Raw genomic sequence first — 20,167 nt, forward strand, 5'->3', positions numbered from 1 at the left:
TATTATTATTATTATTATTATTATTATTATTATTATTATTATTATTATTATCATCATCATCATCATCATAAATATCATTATAATTATTATTATATTTTTATTATTAGTGTAAGATGCTGTTGATTTTTTTTTTTTGAATATTCTCTTAAGCAGCTGTTTTATTCCTTCCAGTTGTGACAAAAAAAGTTACAGTAAAATGTAGAGCCATGTTTTTGGAACAGCCTCTGCCCAGAAATGTTCAACCCTCTAAATGTCATGTCAGCAAATGCACATGACAAGGATGGCAGAGCATGGAATGGGAATGTTACACCAGTCCCTCTCTTAAATGCCTCCTGCCTCCAATTTGTTAATTATATTCATAATTTTGAGGGTTTGTTTAGTTACCCAGTCCCAAATTCCTGGCACACTCAGATAAATACCATCCAGACTGGGCAGGGCTTAAAAAAACCCCCCCATATAAATTATTTTCATTATTCCAGTATGTCCTTTACAAAAAAACAAGTGTTTCTTTTCCTCCCTGCCTTGTCTTAAATCTGCTTTTCCCGTCGATTTTAAAATATTTTCTGTGCTTGGAATGTTATTTCTCTCTGTTCAAATCATGCAAACACCAGCAGAGCTTGAAGTCTAATGATGTTAAACACTGCACAGCTGTGCAGTGACTTCAGGCTCTGCCCTGGAGGCTCCTGCAATAAATGAGAGGAGAAATAAAAGTGCAGTTGAGTGGAAGTTGGACACAGAAATCCGATGACACGCGTTACAGGATTATATGAAAGGAAGATGCTCCCCAATAATCAATGAATAAATCAATCCCAGCCCCTTTCAGAGCTGTTTTACTCAAGGTAGGAATTCTCTCGGGGGTTTGTCGTGGAATAAATTGCTGAATCTTTTAAAGAAAATGCTGAAAGACCAGCATTGTGATTTGGTATTTAAAATAAAATACAGAGAGCATTAAATCACTGTGTTCCTCCACGTGCTTCCTGCTGTTTTCCCCCCCACACTTTCCCAAGGCTTTCGTGGATCTGAAGTTTGTATTTTATAATTTAAAGAGTAATTATGTGATATTAATTTATCACTTAAGATTTTTACACTTAGTTAAATATTTTAGAGGTGCAATGAAAAGAACTATGAACTGTCCTGTTATTTCCTTGTACTGGGTTTCCCAAGTGCTGGAAAGAAAGAAACAGAGCTAAAATTAATTAGGATAAAAATTGTCTACCCTTGATTTACATGATATACATGTATATGATGATATATGTATATATTTGATACACATGACACACCAATTAGCTGGAAATATTTTCTTTACCATGTGAATTTTTTGTGCATCTTGGTGAGAAAAAGTGGTCTGGGGAAAGCTGTGGCATTCCCAAAAATGCCCAAAATGATGTTCCCATGGAAATGCTGGGGTTAAATCCCTGAATATTTAACTTTTAAGCCATACACCCCATTTAAAAGACCAGCTTGTTTTTTAGTTATAACCTCTGTCTTAAATTTCCTGCTGTCTACATTTGTTTCATTATCAGTGGGGAAAATAGGAAATAGAATATTTTGATATTCTACTAATAGAATGGGAATAAGAAAAATCTCTGTTTGGGAATAACGAGAAACAGAATGGCTGCATAATTTGGGACAGAATCAATGAGTTTTGATGGTTAGAAGAGTTCAGTTTTAGCAAGATCTAACTGCCAAAAAACACAGATAAAATGCATTTAGGATAATAGATTCTCTGTAGTTTTTAAGTATTTTTTTAGGTAGTGCCTTCTTGAACACCCTAAAAAAAATGAAGGTGCTGCTTGCACCCTTCAAATTGAGAAACTCCTGGATGGAAAGCTTAGATTTCAAAAGTTGCTCTGTATGTTCTCTGTCTTTTCTCATATTTGGATATGAGACACCTGAGGTGCAGGCTTCTTTTCACTGATGTGGTTTTGGATTTCAGTGGTGAACTTCTGAAAGTTTTTATGTTTTCCTTTGGTTGTTTTTACATGTATTTTGTTTTAAAATGCATCAAATATTGGCTCACAGTGCTCAGTAATAACTTTTATTCACCTTTCTGTTGTTTAATCAAGGAATTTCAAAGTAAAATCATCATTAGATCAATTCCGAGCACGGCAAAAAAAGGGCAAAAATATTTACGACTTAATACAACAGCGGCGTAGCAACAGGGATGGAAGTAGAACATAGTCCTGAATCTGTTTATTGGCAGTTTTTTCCCTGAATTTTACGGGATAATAATCCTCCTGCTCTGGTTTTATGGAGAGAAACCCACTTTGGCTCACACGGAACAGTCTGCGCTGCTCTCGGTTTAGCGGGAAACGACGTGTTTGACATCTGAGTGAAACACCAGAAGCTGTCAGAGACGGTTACAGACAATATTTGAATTGCTACAAATACCTGGCAGCAGTACAGATAGTCCTTAAAGTGTTTGATCTTGGTTGAGTGAAAAGCATGGATAGAGTTTCGGGAACAAGTCAAACCTCTCTGTCGTTCCCGTTGACGTGGATACAGATTTGTTCAGCAGCTCTTTTTCCCGTGGAATTGTGGCTGGATGGAAACAGGAAGCTTTTCTAATGAATGGAATGGTCGTGAGCATGTTTTAGTTTTTATTTTCAAACAAATAAAGTCATCAGAGTCTGTTGTTTTGGAGCTGAAGAGACCAGGTGGTTCGTTCCGGGAGGAGCAGAGTTTGGTGGGAAGCGGCAGCTCGTGTTGGACATGGACAGGTTGGACACGGGGCTTGGAGCAGCCTGGGATAGTGGAAGGTGTCTCTGCCCGTTCAGGGGTTGGAACAGGATGATCTTTAAGGTCCCTTCCAACCCAAACCAGTCTGTGAATCCCTAATTGCTCATTTTGAGTCGCTTGGTGCAATTGTGGGGGTTTTCTGCCCCGTGTTTTGGGGTAGGATCATAAAATAAATCAGACTGGAAGGAACCTGCAGTCCTCTAAAGGGGTGAGTGACTCAGAACTTCCCTCCTGCTGTTCCTGCTTCTCCTCCTGGAGCCCTGGCTCTACACAGAACCTGGGAGACCTTCCAGATGGAGAAGGCACAGCAGAGCTTGTTCCTTGTCCTTGCTGGGAGGTTTTCAAATCCCAACTGGACACGGCCTGGAGGGTACCAAGTGTGGCCTCTTAGTTGGCCCTGTCACCTCTGAGGTCTCTTTGGGTCCCTCAGCTGTGTGTGCCTGTTCTCCTAAACCCCCCACCTCTTCCTGCAGCTGTCCCAGATTTTGGAAGGGGCTGCCCAGGGAGGTTTGGAGTCCCCCACCCCTGAAGGTGTCCAAGGAAGGCCTGGATGTGGCACTTAGTGCTCTGGGCTGGGGGACAAGGTGGGGATGGGCCACAGGGGGGACTTAATGACCTTGGAGATCTTTTCCAACCTCAGTGATTCTGGGATTTTCCTTATTCAGCTTTTTATTCTGACATGTTAACAGAAACTCTTCTCGTTGGAGCAACAACATCAATGAGCTTCTGTCTTGGTGGAGGGCGACGTTCCCATGGATTTGAGTTGATATTCCTGTGGCTCACATTGGAAACTGGAATCCATAACTCCTTTGTCTGGCACAATTTACATTTGGGGTTTTTTTTTCTCCTTTCTAACGAGATTTAGTAAATGAGGCTTCGCGTCACGTGTTCCGTTAGAGACCAGATCCTTAACATCCATAAATTCAATTGTTTCATTTTCTCCATTAGCCTCCTCTCAATGTGATCTTTTTTATCTGCGCTGCTCAGTCTTTTAGGACTTCATTATTTGGAGAAAATGTACTGTAGCACATTTAGTGGTAATTACAAAAGCTTGTTTTAATTACAGTTGTCAAAGAACATGCTTTACGCCGCGTTATTGTCGCTGCCGTTTCTAATTCGGAAAGAACCTCTACCTTTTTACAAGTGGAGATGAAAATTAACGTCCTTCTCTTCAAGTGTGATGTGTCCAGATGATTTTGTGTGGTTAGGAGTGATTTTGTGAATATTGAAGGCTTCAAAAAGGAATTCTTTGAGGGGGGGAAGGGAGCAGCATATGCTCCTAAGAACGTCCGTAAATTATCCCTGTTGCCTGTTTGGAATGATGCGTGGATTTATATGTTGAAATAGAAGGTTAAAATATAAAAATGTGGCAATTCGACATATGTTAAGTGTGGAAATTGAGAATTATTTATTGGGACACTGCAGGGAGTGGGTGAAGAGTGTAGGTTTGCTGACCATTGTTGTATTGCTGAGGAACAAACCTTTTAAATCTGATTTTATCACCATTCAAATGTGAGTGCACAGGGTGAGTGTTGTCCACTGCAACAGGGTTTGTGGGCAGATGAGTTTAATGGACATCAAATCCCTGGAAACATTCAAGGGAGAATGTTCTGAGCAACCTGATGCAGCTGAAGGTGTCGCTGCTCATTGCAGGGGGTCGGAGCAGGTGATTTTTAGGAAACCCTTCTCTGAAAGGCTGAATAACTGTTTGACAACGGGACACTCACAGGCTGGACCTGAGTGACGTCGGCGTCAGTGAGTTCTGGGATTCACATCCAGCTCCAGCCTACGGATACGCTCATCCAGCAAACCTCACGTGGCAAAAGGGATGGAAAATCTCCAGCAACACGACGGGGAAGGATCATTTTGGAGATCTGCTGTCTCGTGGTGCTGGGACATCTCACCCATCCCACCCTCCCAGCAGTTCTCCCACAGGATTGTGGTGCTTCTGGAGCTGCTGCCGCTTCCTTTCCCCCCTTAATCCATTGATCCTTCCTTCAAAGTCCGGGGGCCCGAGACCTGCAGATATTCCATGGGACCTTTCCCAGCAGAACCCTCATTGCTGGATCCACGTTTCATTTGGCAAATCCCCTTCATCTCATAAACCCCTCGTGACAGGGGCTCTTCCAGCCCCCACACCCAATTCCAGGTCTCACTGGAAGCCTTGGATGTGCCTTGGGAGCCCTTGGTGTCCACTCACCCCATCCCCTGATGTTCTCTGTGGAGGAGATGACCATCAATCAGAGGACTTGGAGATAACTGATGATAATTTATAAATTTAGTGTAAAACCAGACTCTTACTTGGAAGCAGATCATTCTTTTCCCAGGAAAATGCAAACTGGACCCATCTCAGGGGTTTTCCACTGTAAACCTGGTGGATAACAATGGATTTGGAGCTTGGAGTCGACACCGAGGGGCAGCTGAAAACCTGGGAATGCTGAGTTTGAATTCTGCCTGCAAACTTATATTAAACTACCTCTTAATGGCTTTTTTTTTCTTTTTTTTCCTTAAATAATATCAATTTGTGGCTGCACACACCTGGAATCTTTTTGCATCCTGATAACCAGATTCCTTTATTTATGTTTTACAATTAATTATAAACCCCACATTTTTAATGCTTATTTGCTCTGTTTTACCTTACAAGGGACAAAATAAATGTGCATTTGTTGTATCCAGTGTGAGGAGGGTTTGGCTTCATCACCAGGTGTCCCTGCAGCCAGGAACAAAGCCATTCCCAGGAATTTGATTGGAGATATCCATTTTTTCCAGCGATGGCACCTCATAGCAGAGCAGGGCCAAATCCAGCTCCTGCTTTGGAAAACGAAACCCAGGTTGGCCTTTAAATCCAACTTCCTTTTGATTCTGAAGAAGAAATTCAGAAGAATTTCGGAATTGAACTAATATTTGATGTTAGTGGTGTATTTTTGGGTATTAAATTTGTGTGGTTTTGGGAACATGGGCTGTGTCTCCTAGAAAACACCCAAATAAAGGCTTTTTTTATCAGAATTTCTTTGTGAAGAAGCAACAAACCAGTTCCAGTATCTCCTTTACACCTGAACAGCAGCATTGAGCTAATTGAATATCTGGCTACTCTTAATTATTTTCTCACAGCTCATTGATATTCACCAGGATCTTGTAGCTGTGGCCCCATAAATATAATATTACTTTCCAGGGTTTTCTTTTTGGCATTGAATTCTCTCCTATTGGCATATTTATAGTCTCCTGTATAAATGAATAATTTTATTTATTACTTATTTATTTGAACTTTGCTGTGTCTGAGTTACTGTACAAGTGTCGGGGTGGAAGAAACTCCTGTTTTCTGAGTTTCTTACCTGCCTACCAAATCTTCCAGTTACTTTCACAAGACAGGGACCCAAACCTTTGGATAAATAGATTATTTAGTATTCCTATAATGTAATATTTTTTTTTTTTATCACTGATAGATCAGAGCAATAAGCAGCACGACTGGTAATTTTTTTCTTGGTCCCTTTATATTTAGTGCAGTAAAATCTGGTTTGATCACTGGTTGTCCTGAGGGGCAGGGGACCAAACCCAAAAAACAACCTAAAAAAACTAACAAACCTTCTGGGGCAAATCAAACTTTCCAGGGCAAAATCTTGCATTGGGTTGGATACCCATGGAATAAACATTATATATATATATATATACATATATATATATATACACATAAAATATATATGTATATATCTATAAAATATATATGTATATATATTATAGATATATGTTATATATTCCCCTGCTCATAATATATAAATATATATAAATTTAGTGCTCAGATAGCATTAATTAATTACATCTATTTATCTTTTTTAATGGTGTTTGATCAGCAAGTGAGACACAGATGGGAGGAATTTAACCTGGAGGGTGAGGTTGGGGTTTGTCTCTTCCATCATCTCTTCCATCATCTCGAGCCCTTGACCTGTTGCTTTTAGACCCTCAACGTTCTTGTCCTTGTGATCCCTCAAGAATGGGATGAGGGAATTAATTCCTGATGCTCTTCCCTGGGTTTTGTTGCACCTTATTGCCTTCCCAGAGTCACTTTTGCTGCTGCATTTCGGGTCAGCAATAGGTTTGTCTAAAACACCGTGGAATTATGAGAACTGAAAACTGAGCACCGGGAAACATGAATTTTATGTTCTCTCCATTTACACCAAAGGAATGTCGTGGAGATCACAGAGATTTCAGGGATCAGGTGGTGGTTGAACAGAAAATATGTACCAGTGCCTTGCAGTAGTTGATCAGATATGGGATGTTAGATATGGAATGTTAGATATGGAATGTTAGATATGGAATATTAGATATTCTGGCACAGGGTGCCCAGAGAAGCTGTGGCTGCCCCTGGATCCCTGGAAGTGTCCAAGGCCGGGTTGGAGCAACCTGGGCTAGTGGGAGGTGTCCCTGCCCATGGCAGGGGGTGGAATTTGATGATCTTTAAGGTGCCTTCTGACCCAAACCATTCCATGATTCCATATTTGAGAGAGGATGGTTTTAGGACACACGACCTGTGACGAATTTCCGTCTGTTCCATAACTCCCAGATCTGGGAGAAGATCTGGGATTATCTGTAAGGAGAAGCAAACCACGAGTGATCCAAAACATGAGAGTTGGCTGTGGAATATTTAGTGTAATCAGCTTTGAAAAAGCTGTAATTAGTGAGCCAAGGCTGATTAATTGGTGGTGGGTCAGGGCTGGAATATGAACATGGGGTGGCAGCTTTGGTTCGGACAAGGTTTAGTTCATCCAAGAAAAATTCAATGAAATAATATTTATACTTACATTAAATAATTAAATAATTAAAAATAGAATTTGGCTGTGCTTTTTGGACTATTTTTGGTGAATTTGCATTAAAGAAACCCAACAATTTCAAGGTAGTAGCATTTTTCTGGATGACAGATGATGATGTGCATGTTTCGGGGTCTTCTTGTGCTCTTTCTGTTCACCATGAGATATATAATGAATTTAATTTTAAATTTTCCATTTTTTTACATGCTTCAGGATATAGAAGTAAAGGTGAGTAGTTAAGGAAGGAACAACCAAAAATCCAAAGTTTTAATTGGATTTTATCATTAATTGTGGACCTGGAACACCTTTCTGTTGATAATTTAGTTGTTAAATTCTTCAGAACTTGTTCAAACCCACTTCTCTGGTATTTTCACTGGAGAACTCAGAGCTTTGCATGTTTTTCTCTATGTGGGGGTTTTAATGTGTTTTTATAATTCCTAATGAGTCTCCTTAATGCAAGATGTGGGGAAATTCTCCAGATGATGTCAAATTGCTGGAAGCATTGTGTCTTGAATGAACACCCAAGTTAGATTGGTGTCAAAAATATAAATGTTCAGAATTATTCTGTATTATTTTAAGTTACTGGACATGGGAGTGATCCAGTGGTAAAGGATTCCAACTTACTTTGTGGATATTTAACCGACCGAGGAGTTTCCAGAGGAGTAATTATTAATTAAAAAAAACCCACAACATTTCGATGTACTTTTAGGCAGATATTGGAAGGATTTGGTTCTTTCCAAACATTCACGTGCTTAGAATTAAGTTTCCCAAAGTTCACAAGGTGCATTCCAATAAAAAAAATTAAAAATCCATCCCAGCCTGGTCCGTTCGGTTCCGTTTCTGCGACGTTCCCAAATCCATTTGGCCAAACTCTGGCACAGCTGTTGAGGAGGGAAGGGGAAAAAAAAAGAAGCACAATAGCCAATATCTTTGATTTAGTTTTAACTTTCTGCTGCCTTTTTTTTTTTTTTTAGGCCAGGCAACTGGAAGAGAAGGACAGGGAGCTGAAGAAACATGATGCCTACTACAAAGAGCAGCTGGCTCAACTCGAGGAGAGGGTAAAGCCTTTTATTTGCCATTTTATGAGGAGTTTTCTGGCCAGTTCTTCTTTTGAAGGAGAGAAAGATTAAAGCAGTGGCCAGAGGAGCTTTTTTTTTTGGTCTGAACTGCTTCTGTCTCAATATTGACAAGATGGGAGGTTTGATGGGGGGAATATTGTTTTCTTTGCTGAGTTCTCACATTTGCCGTGGGAGTTCGTCAGTCACAGGAATTACCTCCAGAGAAATGAAACCACGAGGTTATTTTGTACCAACACTGGTGAAGGGCTTGTGGAAGTCAATAAATGTTCACCAACCAGCCTTAAAATTCCTTGGGAAGTGTGGAAGGACAGAGGGAATTTCTGCTTCCCTTGGAGGGAGTTGGCGATTCCCCCAAAAGCCGTCAGGACGTGGCGAGTTTAATGTTAATTCCAAGTTTATAGCGTGTTTAAAAAGCCCTTTTTCTCCCAGTAAACCTGGAACTCGAGTGCACAGAACGCCCTGGCAGGCTGTGGGATGTGCTTTAACATATTGCTGTTCACACTCTGGTTCTTTATAGGGTGTTATTTTATAGGATCTTAATTTCAAATAATTGCTGCTGTCAGCGTTTGCCAGCTCCCAGCTTGGTTGTAACCTGAACACATTTCCCCCCCTATGCCCCTCTGCCTTCTTCTTGAGCTTATCTGTTGTTGATTAATTCGGATTTTTAGTTTGGAGGATGATTAACAAGATACATATTCATTTATGCAGCTTAGCAGGCTGGGAGAGACCCCCTTGTTTTTATGGATTAGGGAGAGGAGCATGTTGCATGAATTATCAGTGTGTATAATTGCTCTTAATGAATATTTTAAATAGAGGACATATCTGATACCATCTCAGTGCTTTGTCCTGCCTTTTTGAAGATGACATTAATGAAGTCCATGTTCTTGGCAATGAAAAAGAGTTTGAAAGGATGAGGGGAAATTAGTTTAATGGGTCTAAATCGGTGCATTATTTAAACAGCTACAGATTAAGATCTTTCACAACAAAACCCACAGAATACCTTCCTTATTCTGAGTTAACTGGCTGGTTTTGGGGGAAAAGCACCTGCAGGTTCTCAGCCAAACTGGTGCCTTTTGGGGTGATTGTACCTGTGCTCTTAGTGTGTGGTGCAAGTAGTAAACCTGGAGTGATTCGTGGCAAAGGGTGTGTGATAAACCAGGGACCTTTGAATGCTTTTCCTTTTGCCTCCTGAATGTCCTATTCAGCAAATAATGTTTTATTCTTAGTTACTTTTAATGTTAGAGCAGGTTGCTGATGCAGGGCCTTCTCTTGCTGCTGAGAAGTGAAGACTTCCAGTGCGGAATCACGTTTTAACACATGTATAAATATGTCATTGTGGTGTGCAAGGGGGGATAAGGACCTTTAAATAACTTTATTTGAGTTCTCCTGGGGTGTCATCCCCCAAGTGCAGTAAGATAGGTGAGCTCTGCCACCCCTTACCCATCTGCTTGGGCTTGGAATTCTCCAGGGCCACAGCAGGTGGTTCAGAATTCCCTGTCTTACACCATGGATGATGTTTGCTCTGTCTTCAGAGTGGAGCTTTTGTGATTCCAAGCCTTGCCTTTACATTCTGACTTTTTATTTGTGAGCTAAAAAAACCTCTGCTTTGAGTTGTCGTCTGGTTCGGTATCAAGGTACATCAGCATCTGTCTCCTACACAAAAAAACCAGTTGTTCCAGCTCTGAAAGGAGGTGAACTCTGTGCTCCAAATGTGACCTGGAACTTGTTCAGGGATGTGGAGATCACAGAGTGGAAACCTGGAGAAGCAGGGGGGGTCATGGATGCTGCAATTCCACCTTCTCCGAGTCCGGGCCTGCAGCCGTCGCCGAGGTTCATCTGGGAGCTCCCAAGTTGGGATTTTTGAAAACTGGGATGGTAAATAGAGGTTTAATAAAACAGGAAGGCCTGGAAATCACAGAGCATGGTGGAAGGCTGATTATTTGTTGCTAAACTCGTCCTGAAGGTGCAGAGTCAGAGCAGGGGGAAGATGAGAACGGAGGTGTGGAGGGAGCCGAGCTCGGAGGAGCAATGTCAGGCTGGAGGAATGTGCAGTGTGAGTCTGTCACCTGTGACAGAGAATGCTAATTGCATTCTCAGATCATCCTCACATCAAATGAGCACACTTTAAAACCCCTTCAGCTGTGCCTGTGTGGTATTTCTGTGTGTTGCATCACCGGGTGTCAGAGCTCATCTCGATGATTAATTGGCTTTTTGATTACTTAGCTTTTTCAATTAGGAGCTTCTTATTTGTGTTCTTCAGAGCTGCTGAAAAAACAATGCAGGCGTTGATAATAAAGGGAGATGACAACAGAACAGATTAGTGTCAGCCTGGCGTGCTCCTTATGGAGAAAATTATCCATATTCAGTGCCAGATGAAGTCTGTCAATTATAAAATATTTCAGTGACTGAGAGAAGATGCTCAACCTTTCCAGGGCATTAATACAGGACAGAATAACTGTGCACCAGTGACAGCTGCGATACTAAAACATTAACAGTTCTGTTCTCTGGGGGAATATCTGTTCATAAATTTGGTTTATGTGCTAAAAACCTTTTGATACTTCCCCAAAACCCAGCAATTCCCCGAACAGCTGCCAGTGTTTCTAGGTCAGGGACAGCACATCAGCTATTAGTTAGTACATGTTCCACAGCAGCAAAGCAATGTGAGGGACTTGAACAAAGGAGTTAAAGAACAGCCTTCCCGTGCTCTATAACTGACTGAGATGTGAAGGTGTTATTGAAGTGTTCACACATTAAGCTTGGAGGGAAATTTGTGTTTTTCGCTGCCCACTTACGGGCTGATGGTGCTTCTTGGTTATGGTGAAAAACCAGAGTGGGGACACCACTGACTTGTGTGTGCCCCACACTGTCCTAATGATTCACTTCCCGGTGCAAACTCCTGCACGTGGGTCAGGGCAATCCCAAAAATCCCACAAATCCAGGCAGAGATGGATGGAGAGCAGCCCTGCAGAGAAGGACTTGGGGGGGTTGGTGGATGAGAAGCTCAACATGACCCATTGCAGCCCAGAAACCCCCCGTGTCTGGGACTCATCCCACAGCAGGGGCAGCAGGGGAGGGGAGGATTTTCCTCCTCTTCCCTTGTGAGATCCCCCTACAGAGCTGCCTCCAGCTCTGGGAACAGCAGCACAGGGACATGGAGCTGCTGGAGCAAATCCAGAGGAGGCCCTGGAGCTGCTCCCAGGGCTGGAGCCCCTCTGCTCTGGAGCCAGGCTGGGAGAGCTGGGGGGGTTCCCCTGGAGAAGAGAAGGCTCCAGGGAGAGCTGAGAGCCCCTTGCAGGGCCTAAAGGGGCTCCAGGAGAGCTGGAGAGGGACTGGGGACAAGGGATGGAGGGACAGGACACAGGGAATGGCTTCCCAGTGCCAGAGGGAAGGGATGGGTGGGATACTGAGAAGGAATTGCTGGCTGGGAGGATGAGGAGGCCCTGGCCCAGGTTGTCCAGAGAAGCTGTGGCTGCCCCTGGATCCCTGGAAGTGTCCAAGGGCAGGTTGGAGCAACCTGGGCTAGTGGAAGGTGTCCCTGCCCATGGCAGGGGGTGGCACTGGATGGTGTTTAAGGCCCCCTTGAACCCAAACCATGCTGTGACTCCATGATGATAAGGGGGCATTGGTGGTATTTTAAACCATTTGATTTTTCTAGAAAAAGAGCAGAGTAAGAAAGAGAACAAGTCACATCTGGGGCAGATTGAGCATCTTATTACCTGGAAGAACAACCCTGTGACTTTGTTCTCCAGCATCCTCAGGTGTGTATCCACACACACTCCCACACTTCTGTCCTGTTGTGTCCATCATTTTGTTCAGGTCCTCCACTTCCACTTTCACTTCCCTTGTCCCACTGTCTCGGTGTCACTTCCAAGCCCCAATGACTTGAAGCCTTCATGAGCATCTTTGCATCTCTAATGTCAGGGTACCACTGGTTATGGTGCCCTCATTTTTGAGGTTGCCCTCATTTTTGTCTGGAGAGCAGCTGGGTCCCTTCACCCAGTTGCTTTTGCTTTACTCTACTTTTTAACGAAGGAATCCCGACCCTCTCCTGCTTCTCATGACAGTTTTGGCATCACACAGGCTCTCAGTGAGGTGTGTCTGTGTGTGCTCTGTCTCTGAGACTGATGGGACTCCCTGGTTCAAATTTCCTTCAGCAATCCCAGCTCTTTTTCCTGTTGCTCTGCTTCCTCATGCTAATATGCATCATTAGGAGAATCATGCCCCAAGTCATGGGAGCAGAAGGAAATTAATTTTAATACACTGCTGTATGACACAACTGCTTAGTTTATCAGTGTGAGTGAGCAAGAGATGTATCCCCATATTAATCAGGGTTATTTCTCACTGGAGCCAAGTTTCTGTGCTTGAGAGTTTCCTAGAAATACTTGCAGCAAGTGTTCAGCAGTCTGTGAATATGCTGATGGTGGGAGGTGATGGGATTATCCTGGAGAGGCTGAGAGAGCTGGGGGGGCTCAGCCTGGAGGAAAGGAGACTCAGGGGGAACCTTCTGACTCCCTAAAAATCCATGGAAGGAGGTTGGAGGTAGGTGGGGGTCGGGCTCTGCTCTCAGGGAACAAAGGGCAAGACAAGAGGGAACAACCTTGAGTTGCACCAGGGAAGGTTTGGGTTGGATATCAGGGAAAAATTATGCAGGGAAAGGGTGGTCAAACATTGGAACAGGCTGCCCTGGGCAATGGTGGAGTCCCCATCCCTGGAGGGATTTCAAAGCCCTGTGGATGTGGCACTTGGGGACATGGGGCAGTGGTGGCCTTGGCACTGCTGGGGGAAAAGCAGGACTCGATGATCTTAAAAGTCTTTTCCAAGCCAAAGCATTCCATGATTCTGTGACTCTGTTAGCATTTGGAAATTTCAGTATTAGGTTGGATGCTGGTTTAACGATGTCCAAGTTACTTCCCTGATGCTCCTCTGCCCATTCCTTGATCTCCACGTGGCCCTGGGGGCTGGAGTGTCCTTTGGGAAGGGAGATTCCTGCTCCTCCCAGGGCTCAGTGCCTGCTCCCAGCCTGGAAATACAGACATTAACTTCAGGGACTGTGATACACTTATCTGCATCCCTCTTTCTCACTACTTCAGTGTTGAAGAAGGATTTGCAAATCCTGAGTTCAGCACTTAATTTGGGGATTCTTCTTCCCACGTCGGGGGCTGTCAAGGAGCATTAACCTTAAGGTAAGATGAGCACAGGGAGCACAAAGCTCTGAGCTGATGGCACATCCTCTCCCAGGTGTTAAATGGTATTATCCATCCTGCTTGCCACAGTAAATAGGATTTTGCTATTATGATGTGTCAGGATTTTCAGAGAAATCAAATTTACCAGGCACTAAACTGCCACCCTCGCTGCTGAGCAGCTTTATTCTGGGATCTTGTATTCAGCCTAATCCTGTTGGTGGGAAATGCTTATACCAATTGTGTGGGGAAATTATAACTTAATGATCTCTCCCTCTTTCTATTCAAGGCTTAGAATGGCCCTACATGCTTTGCAGTGATAGCCCCAGTGCTCAGGAAGGAGCTGAAGAGCAGCTTCCCAGCCAGGAATTGGCTTTTTTGGGGGTGTTTGGAATCAACAGGAGCTCTCAGGTGCCAACAGAGCGAGTTCCACGTTTGTTCAGATGCTTCAGAGCCTTGTTTACCTTTTCAGATCTCAACAACTAAATAATCAGGAGCTGTTTGCTGGCTTTTTTTTTTTTTTTTTGGTAAACTGTGTTTTGCAAGATGTAGATAACAGAGGGGGACTATTATGAAGCAGGATAATAAACCACAAACATTTTCATTCCCTGCGACGTGATTGAGTGATTTAAAGAGGGTGGGTTTTTTTGTTTCTATTTGTTTTCAGTTATCAGTCTGTTTACTCTTTTTGCTCCCATGACTGTATCAGCAGGAATTTCTTAAGGAGAGGCTGGTTCTGCTCTCACCTCTCGTGTTTAGGAGTTTGTATTTGCTACAGCAAACATGTTTATTCTCCCCGTAGTCGTGCTGCATTCCCTCAGTCTTCCAAAGCCAAGGAGCAGGGATGTAGGGGTTTGGAAACTCCAGTCTGGATCCAGCAAAGCAGGAAATTATTTTGCCTTTCCTAAGGTAGGGAAAGCTCAGCAAACCTTGTGTTCTTATTCCTCTGAAGACATGGAATTACTCCAGCAGTCTCTAAATATCCATGGGTTGAGAGAAAATAGCTCCATCATTCCTATTCTTCTTCTATTTTTGATACATTCTTGGTGGTTTTGTCGTGTTTCCATCTCTCTGGCTGGCTCTATTCCTCTTTATTTCCCTCCCTGTATCAAATAAATATATAAATATATATATATATGCACGCTCACACAGCCTGTCGGTGCATTATCTCTATTTCCAAACACTTCTCCGATAGAAGCAATAAAATAAATTACAGCTTCCATTTGATGCATTCCACTGACTGCCACATCAGATCACTGCTAATGAATTGTGTTATTTCTGGGAAGTTTGTGGTGTCTTTCCTTTTTTCCAGTGGATATTCAGCTGCAACAGCGAGTCCCAAACCGCTGCCGCGGGAGACCCGAGGAGAAAAAATCAAGATATATTAATTTCCCCTCTTTGTGCTTGGGCCAAGAGACTTCTCCGTGTCTCAGCTCGTGTGCTGCACCAGGGAGATAAAAGCAGGAGTTCATCAGACTTTCCCAGTGCTTTGTATTTCCATTTTTCCTCCTGAAAACCACCCTTTTCAGCGTAATGTTTTTGTCAGCTTAGCACAATAAAGCTGTCAGCCCGACCTGTGATCCTGCCAGCATTAGAATATTCCTCTCTTCAAATTCTATTCTGGTTTGGGGGGGGGACGACAGAGCTTTTATTGACTTGCTTCTTGCCTGGCAGGTTGAGATTAGGAAAACTTGCTCCCAATTATGGTACCTGAAAGGTGCCCCCTGAGTGACAGGCTGGGCTGAAACCTTTGCCGAGTCCTGCCTTAAATTCTCTCCCTCCATATCTTGCTGAGCCACAATCATCCTTCTCAACCATTTCCCTGCTCATAACCTTCTATTTACCATTTCTGACTAAGCAACTGAGATGTTTATTATTAAACACATATATTTTTTTTGCCCCTCGGGGCACCCAAAGTGCGCCAGAGTTTCGTGTTCGCCGTGGAAAAAAATCCCTGCTCCGGTCTCCTCTTCCACTATCACATTTCCAATCAATAGCTGAGCTGAAATGCTGCTTAATAACAAAATAAGGAGTTGTTCCACGCTGAATAGGAGGTATTGATGTTGCTCTAAATGTTTGTGTATAGATTATTTTTCCATTCTGTGTGTGCCTGTGTCTTTATGGAGAACAACAAAACCTGCCATAACTAACATTCCAGGCTTTTTTTTTTCAACCTGTGCAGGAAAACTCCTGATAACTTTTAATGTGTAACCACTGGTTTCATACAGGTTGTTTGCAGTCTTTTTTTTTTTTTTTTTATTTCTCCAGCATGAGCAAAGCAAAGGGTTTTAGGAAGGTTTTTAATTTGTGGTAGTTTTAGTTTGGGGAAGAAGATGAGTAATTCCACGGTTTTGGTTTGTAGGAAGTTTCAGAAGGTCTTGGTGTGATGGAATTGTGGATAACTCAGAGTCCTGGAGCAGGGATGTGTTTATAGAATCATGGAGTGGTTTGGGTTGGAAGGGACCTTGAAGATCATTGAGTTCCAACCCCCTGCCATGGGCAGGGACACCTTCCACTAGCCCAGGTTACTCCAACCTGCCCTTGGACACTTCCAGGGATCCAGGGGCAACCACAGCTTCTCTGGGAAACTGTGCCAGGGCCTCCCCACCCTCCCAGGCAGCAATTCCTTCCCAGTATCCCATCTAGCCGTACCCTCTGGCACTGGGAAACCATTCCCTGTGTCCTGTCCCTCCAGGCCTTGTCCCCAGTCCCTCTCCAGCTCTCCTGGAGCCTCTTTAGGCCCTGCAAGGGGCTCTCAGCTCTCCCTGGAGCCTTCTCTTCTCCAGGGGAACATTCCCAGCTCTCCCAGCCTGGCTCCAGAGCAGAGGGGCTCCAGCCCTTGGAGCAGCTCCAGGGCCTCTTCTGGACTCTCTCCAGCAGCTCCACGTCCTCCTGCTGTTGTTCCCCAGGACTGGTGTGATCTTTGAAGACTTTTCAAATAAGCTGTGCTTTTTGGAATACAGTTTAGATTTGAGTTTTCTTCCTGTCCCTTGCCTCCACTGAGGTCTCCCTCTAACCCATCATCATTCTTACAACTCTTTTTTCCTGAGCAGCTTCTCGTTTTCTACATTTTTCTCACATCGCTCACCAGAACCGACTCTGATATTTTCCCTCCTCTGTTCCTGCTATATTTCATTATGCTTTTTGGCCTAAAATGCTTTTTGAAACTCGCCCTGAAGTGTTCTTTTTTTTTGCCTGTAGGATGCCCCAGTGTTGTTTCCTACAGGATTTTTGGCACTGACGTTTCCTCGAGGAATTTTTTGGAGGTGCAGTTGTGCTCTCTGAGTTATGCAGAGTTACTTGGAGAGGTGGAATAGACTCTGACTGGAAATGAGGATGCTCAAAACCTATAAAATTCAAACTTGCAGATTTTGGAAGTTAATGGGGGGTTTACCGACCAAAGAAATGGAAATAATATCTGTCAGGAATTGGCTGTTTATACAGTGCTTTGTGTTTATCTGAGTATCATGTAGGTTTGGAAAGATGATTTATTTCTAAACCCCATTTCTCTTCCTGCAGCTTTTAAATTCTGCCTGCTTTGGTTGCATTCTTTTTAACTTTTCCTCAGTGACACAGTTATCATTATCAGCATCTCCTGCCCTCCTCCTGTCCTTTAAGAACAGGAATTTATTCACAGTCGATGATAACTGGTCATCACTGATCATTATTTTCCTCTGAGTGTTTCAATTTGTGTTTAAGTCACTTGGTTCCCGGTGCTTGGGAAGTCTGGACACATTTTCCTTTTATTCCTAGGAATGGAAAGGATGAGGATAAACTGTGCTGGGGGTTTCTGCACTGTGGGGGTGGGGAGGCCCTGGCACAGGTTGCCCAGAGAAGCTGTGGATGCTCCATCCTGGAAGTGTCCAAGGCCAGGTTGGAGCAAGCTGGGATAGTGGGAGGTGTCCCTGCCCATGGCAGGGGTGGGACTGGATGGTTTTAATGTCCTTTCCAACACAAACCAGTCTGTGCTTCCAGCAAACTGAGAAGCAGAGAGGTCGAAAAGCAACTCCTTTGCTTTCCCTCCTCTTCATTCCCATATCTGAAATCATCCTGTGAGGAGAACTGGATAATGCTTTTCCTCTGCCATTGCTTTCCTTGTCTGATGGAAGGATTGGGAATCACAGGGAGAGCTGAATAATGCTTTTCCTCTGCCATTGCTTTCCTTGTCTGATGGAAGGATTGGGAATCACAGGGAGAGGGCTGTGCCTGTTTGTGAGGAATGGGAGCAAGTGTCTCTCCCATGGGATGGCTGTCCCACAAAAGGATCCCAGTGAGGCCAAGCAGATCATTCATCCAGCACCACTCACTTTTCTGGATACAAATGAATCCCAGATAAACCTTTCAATGTTGTGTCACCCCCCTCAGTGCCCATCTCTGCTCTGGGTTTGTGTGGTTTCATCTGCGCTTCCCCCCTTCCCCTCCTCGAGGAGCAAAGAAAAGGATCACGAGAGAGAGTTTTTAATAAAGCAAAATGGAACAAACTGAAGGAATTTTGTCATCTGAATGTTAAAAACGGTGTTTATCTCTTTGCATAGGATATGGCAAACTGGTTTAACATATGGGGAGTTAATGAATAAGCAGCTTTTGCCTCACCCAGGTCTGTTCCCTCCTCCCACCATCTTCCCTTCAGAAGCTGAAGTTTGGGAACAAATCCTATGCTAAATTAACTCTGTATTAAAGCAACACTTAGGGAGATAGTTTGCTGGATTTCTCTGTTGTGGTAACATATTTAGAAAACGCTGCAACTCTAAATTGAACGCCCTGAGAAGTAAAACACTGCATTTTTAGGATACCTTCTAGAGGATGTCCTGTTATATATTATGTGGAAAAATTCCCCAGGAATAATCCTTTAGTCTGTTTCAGATTCCTCGGAATATGACAGAAATATTTTCCCTTAAACTTGTCTATTTTTTTAATATTCTCATACTTTCTTAAATATTCCTGTGATTTTAATTTTGGGCAAGCTGGATGTAAAAAAAGAGTGGAATACACAGCAGTCCATATTTTCACCTGTGTTGTTCCCTCTGCTTTGTGGAATTGCATTTCAAACCAAGTGGTGTCTAATAATTCTATGTATTTCAACAAGTATCAATGCCATGATGTGCATGAAAAGATTATTTGAGTGTCCTTTCTCTTTAAAGCAGCACCAAGTTGGGTGGGAGTGTTGGATGTGCTGGAGGGCAGGAGAGCTCTGCAGAGGGACCTGGCCAGGCTGGATCCATGGGCTGAGGACGATGGGATGAGGTTCCACAAGGCCAATGCTGGGTCCTGCCCTTGGGTCACAACAACCCCCTGCAGCTCCAGGCTGGGCCAGAGGGGCTGGAAAGCTGGAAAAGGCCCTGGGGGTCCTGGTGAGAGCAGCTGGACATGAGCCCAGGAGGGCAGGAGGCCAATGGCCCCTGGATTGGATCAGGAATAGTGTGTCCAGCAGGAGCAGGGGAGGGATTGTTCCCTGTACTGGGACCTGGGGAGGCCCTCCTGGAATACTGGGAGCAGTTCTGGGCCCTTTAGACAGGAGAGACATGGAGGGGCTGGAGTGTGTGCAGGGAAGGGAAGGGAGCTGGGGAAGGGTCTGGAGAATTCCTGAGGGAGCTGGGGGGGCTCATCCTGGAGCAAAGGAGGCTCAGGGGGGACCTTCTGGCTCTGCAAGTCCCTGACAGCAGGGGGGAGCCGGGGGGGGGGTCAGGCTCTGCTCCCAGGGAACAAGAAACAGGACAAGGGGAAACGGCCTCCAGCTGTGCCAGGGGAGGGTCGGGTTGGATATTAAGGAAAATTCCTTCCTGGAAAGAGCTGTCCAAACCTGGCACAGCTGCCCAGGGTAGTGGTGGAGTCCCCATTCCTGAAAGGATTTCAAATCCGTGTGGCTGTGGCAGTTGGGGACATGATCAGTGGTGGCCTTGGCAATGCCGAGGGGATGGTTGGACTCTTTGATCTTAAAAGGCCTTTTCCAGCCTAAAAAATTCCACGATGAGACGCAAACACTCCCCTTTCTGCCTAAGCATTTGTTAGTCCTTTGTCTCATTAGAAAACAATAATGTTTATGTGAAGTGGTGCCACATTTATTTTTTTGGTAAATAGTCTTGTCAACCTAAAGGCTGAAATCCTGGAATCACGGAAACAGCCTTCCCGGGCTCTCACCGGCTTCGTTTTCACTGCTGTCACTCTGAGTGATATTTTAATTTTTCCTGCCCCTAAAAATACTTCAGTCCCTGTAACCAATAGATAAATTAGGAATCCCCAGGAAACGCTGCAGAACGTTCCTGTTTGCCAGCACAATAAATACAGAGTCTAATAAATGTCCCCTTACATCGGGAGGAGGCGTCTAATGAGTAAATGATGGGGAAAGGAATTTGGGAAATAAACGATC

General features: G+C 43.9%; 1 protein-coding gene across 1 annotated transcript in view; it reads left to right on the forward strand.

Moving 5' to 3' along the window:
- Positions 1-20,167, forward strand: part of CHCHD3 (coiled-coil-helix-coiled-coil-helix domain containing 3) — a 147,946-nt gene that overhangs the window by 79,911 nt on the left and 47,868 nt on the right. The window contains exons 6-7 of the mRNA XM_027665974.1: positions 7,755-7,769; positions 8,516-8,599. Of these exons, the coding sequence (XP_027521775.1) occupies positions 7,755-7,769; positions 8,516-8,599 (99 nt within the window). The remainder of the gene's footprint in view (positions 1-7,754; positions 7,770-8,515; positions 8,600-20,167) is intronic.

The sequence above is a fragment of the Corapipo altera genome, unplaced genomic scaffold (assembly GCF_003945725.1).
Source record: "Corapipo altera isolate COAL_440 unplaced genomic scaffold, ASM394572v1 178, whole genome shotgun sequence".
Taxonomy (NCBI): Eukaryota; Metazoa; Chordata; class Aves; order Passeriformes; family Pipridae; genus Corapipo; species Corapipo altera.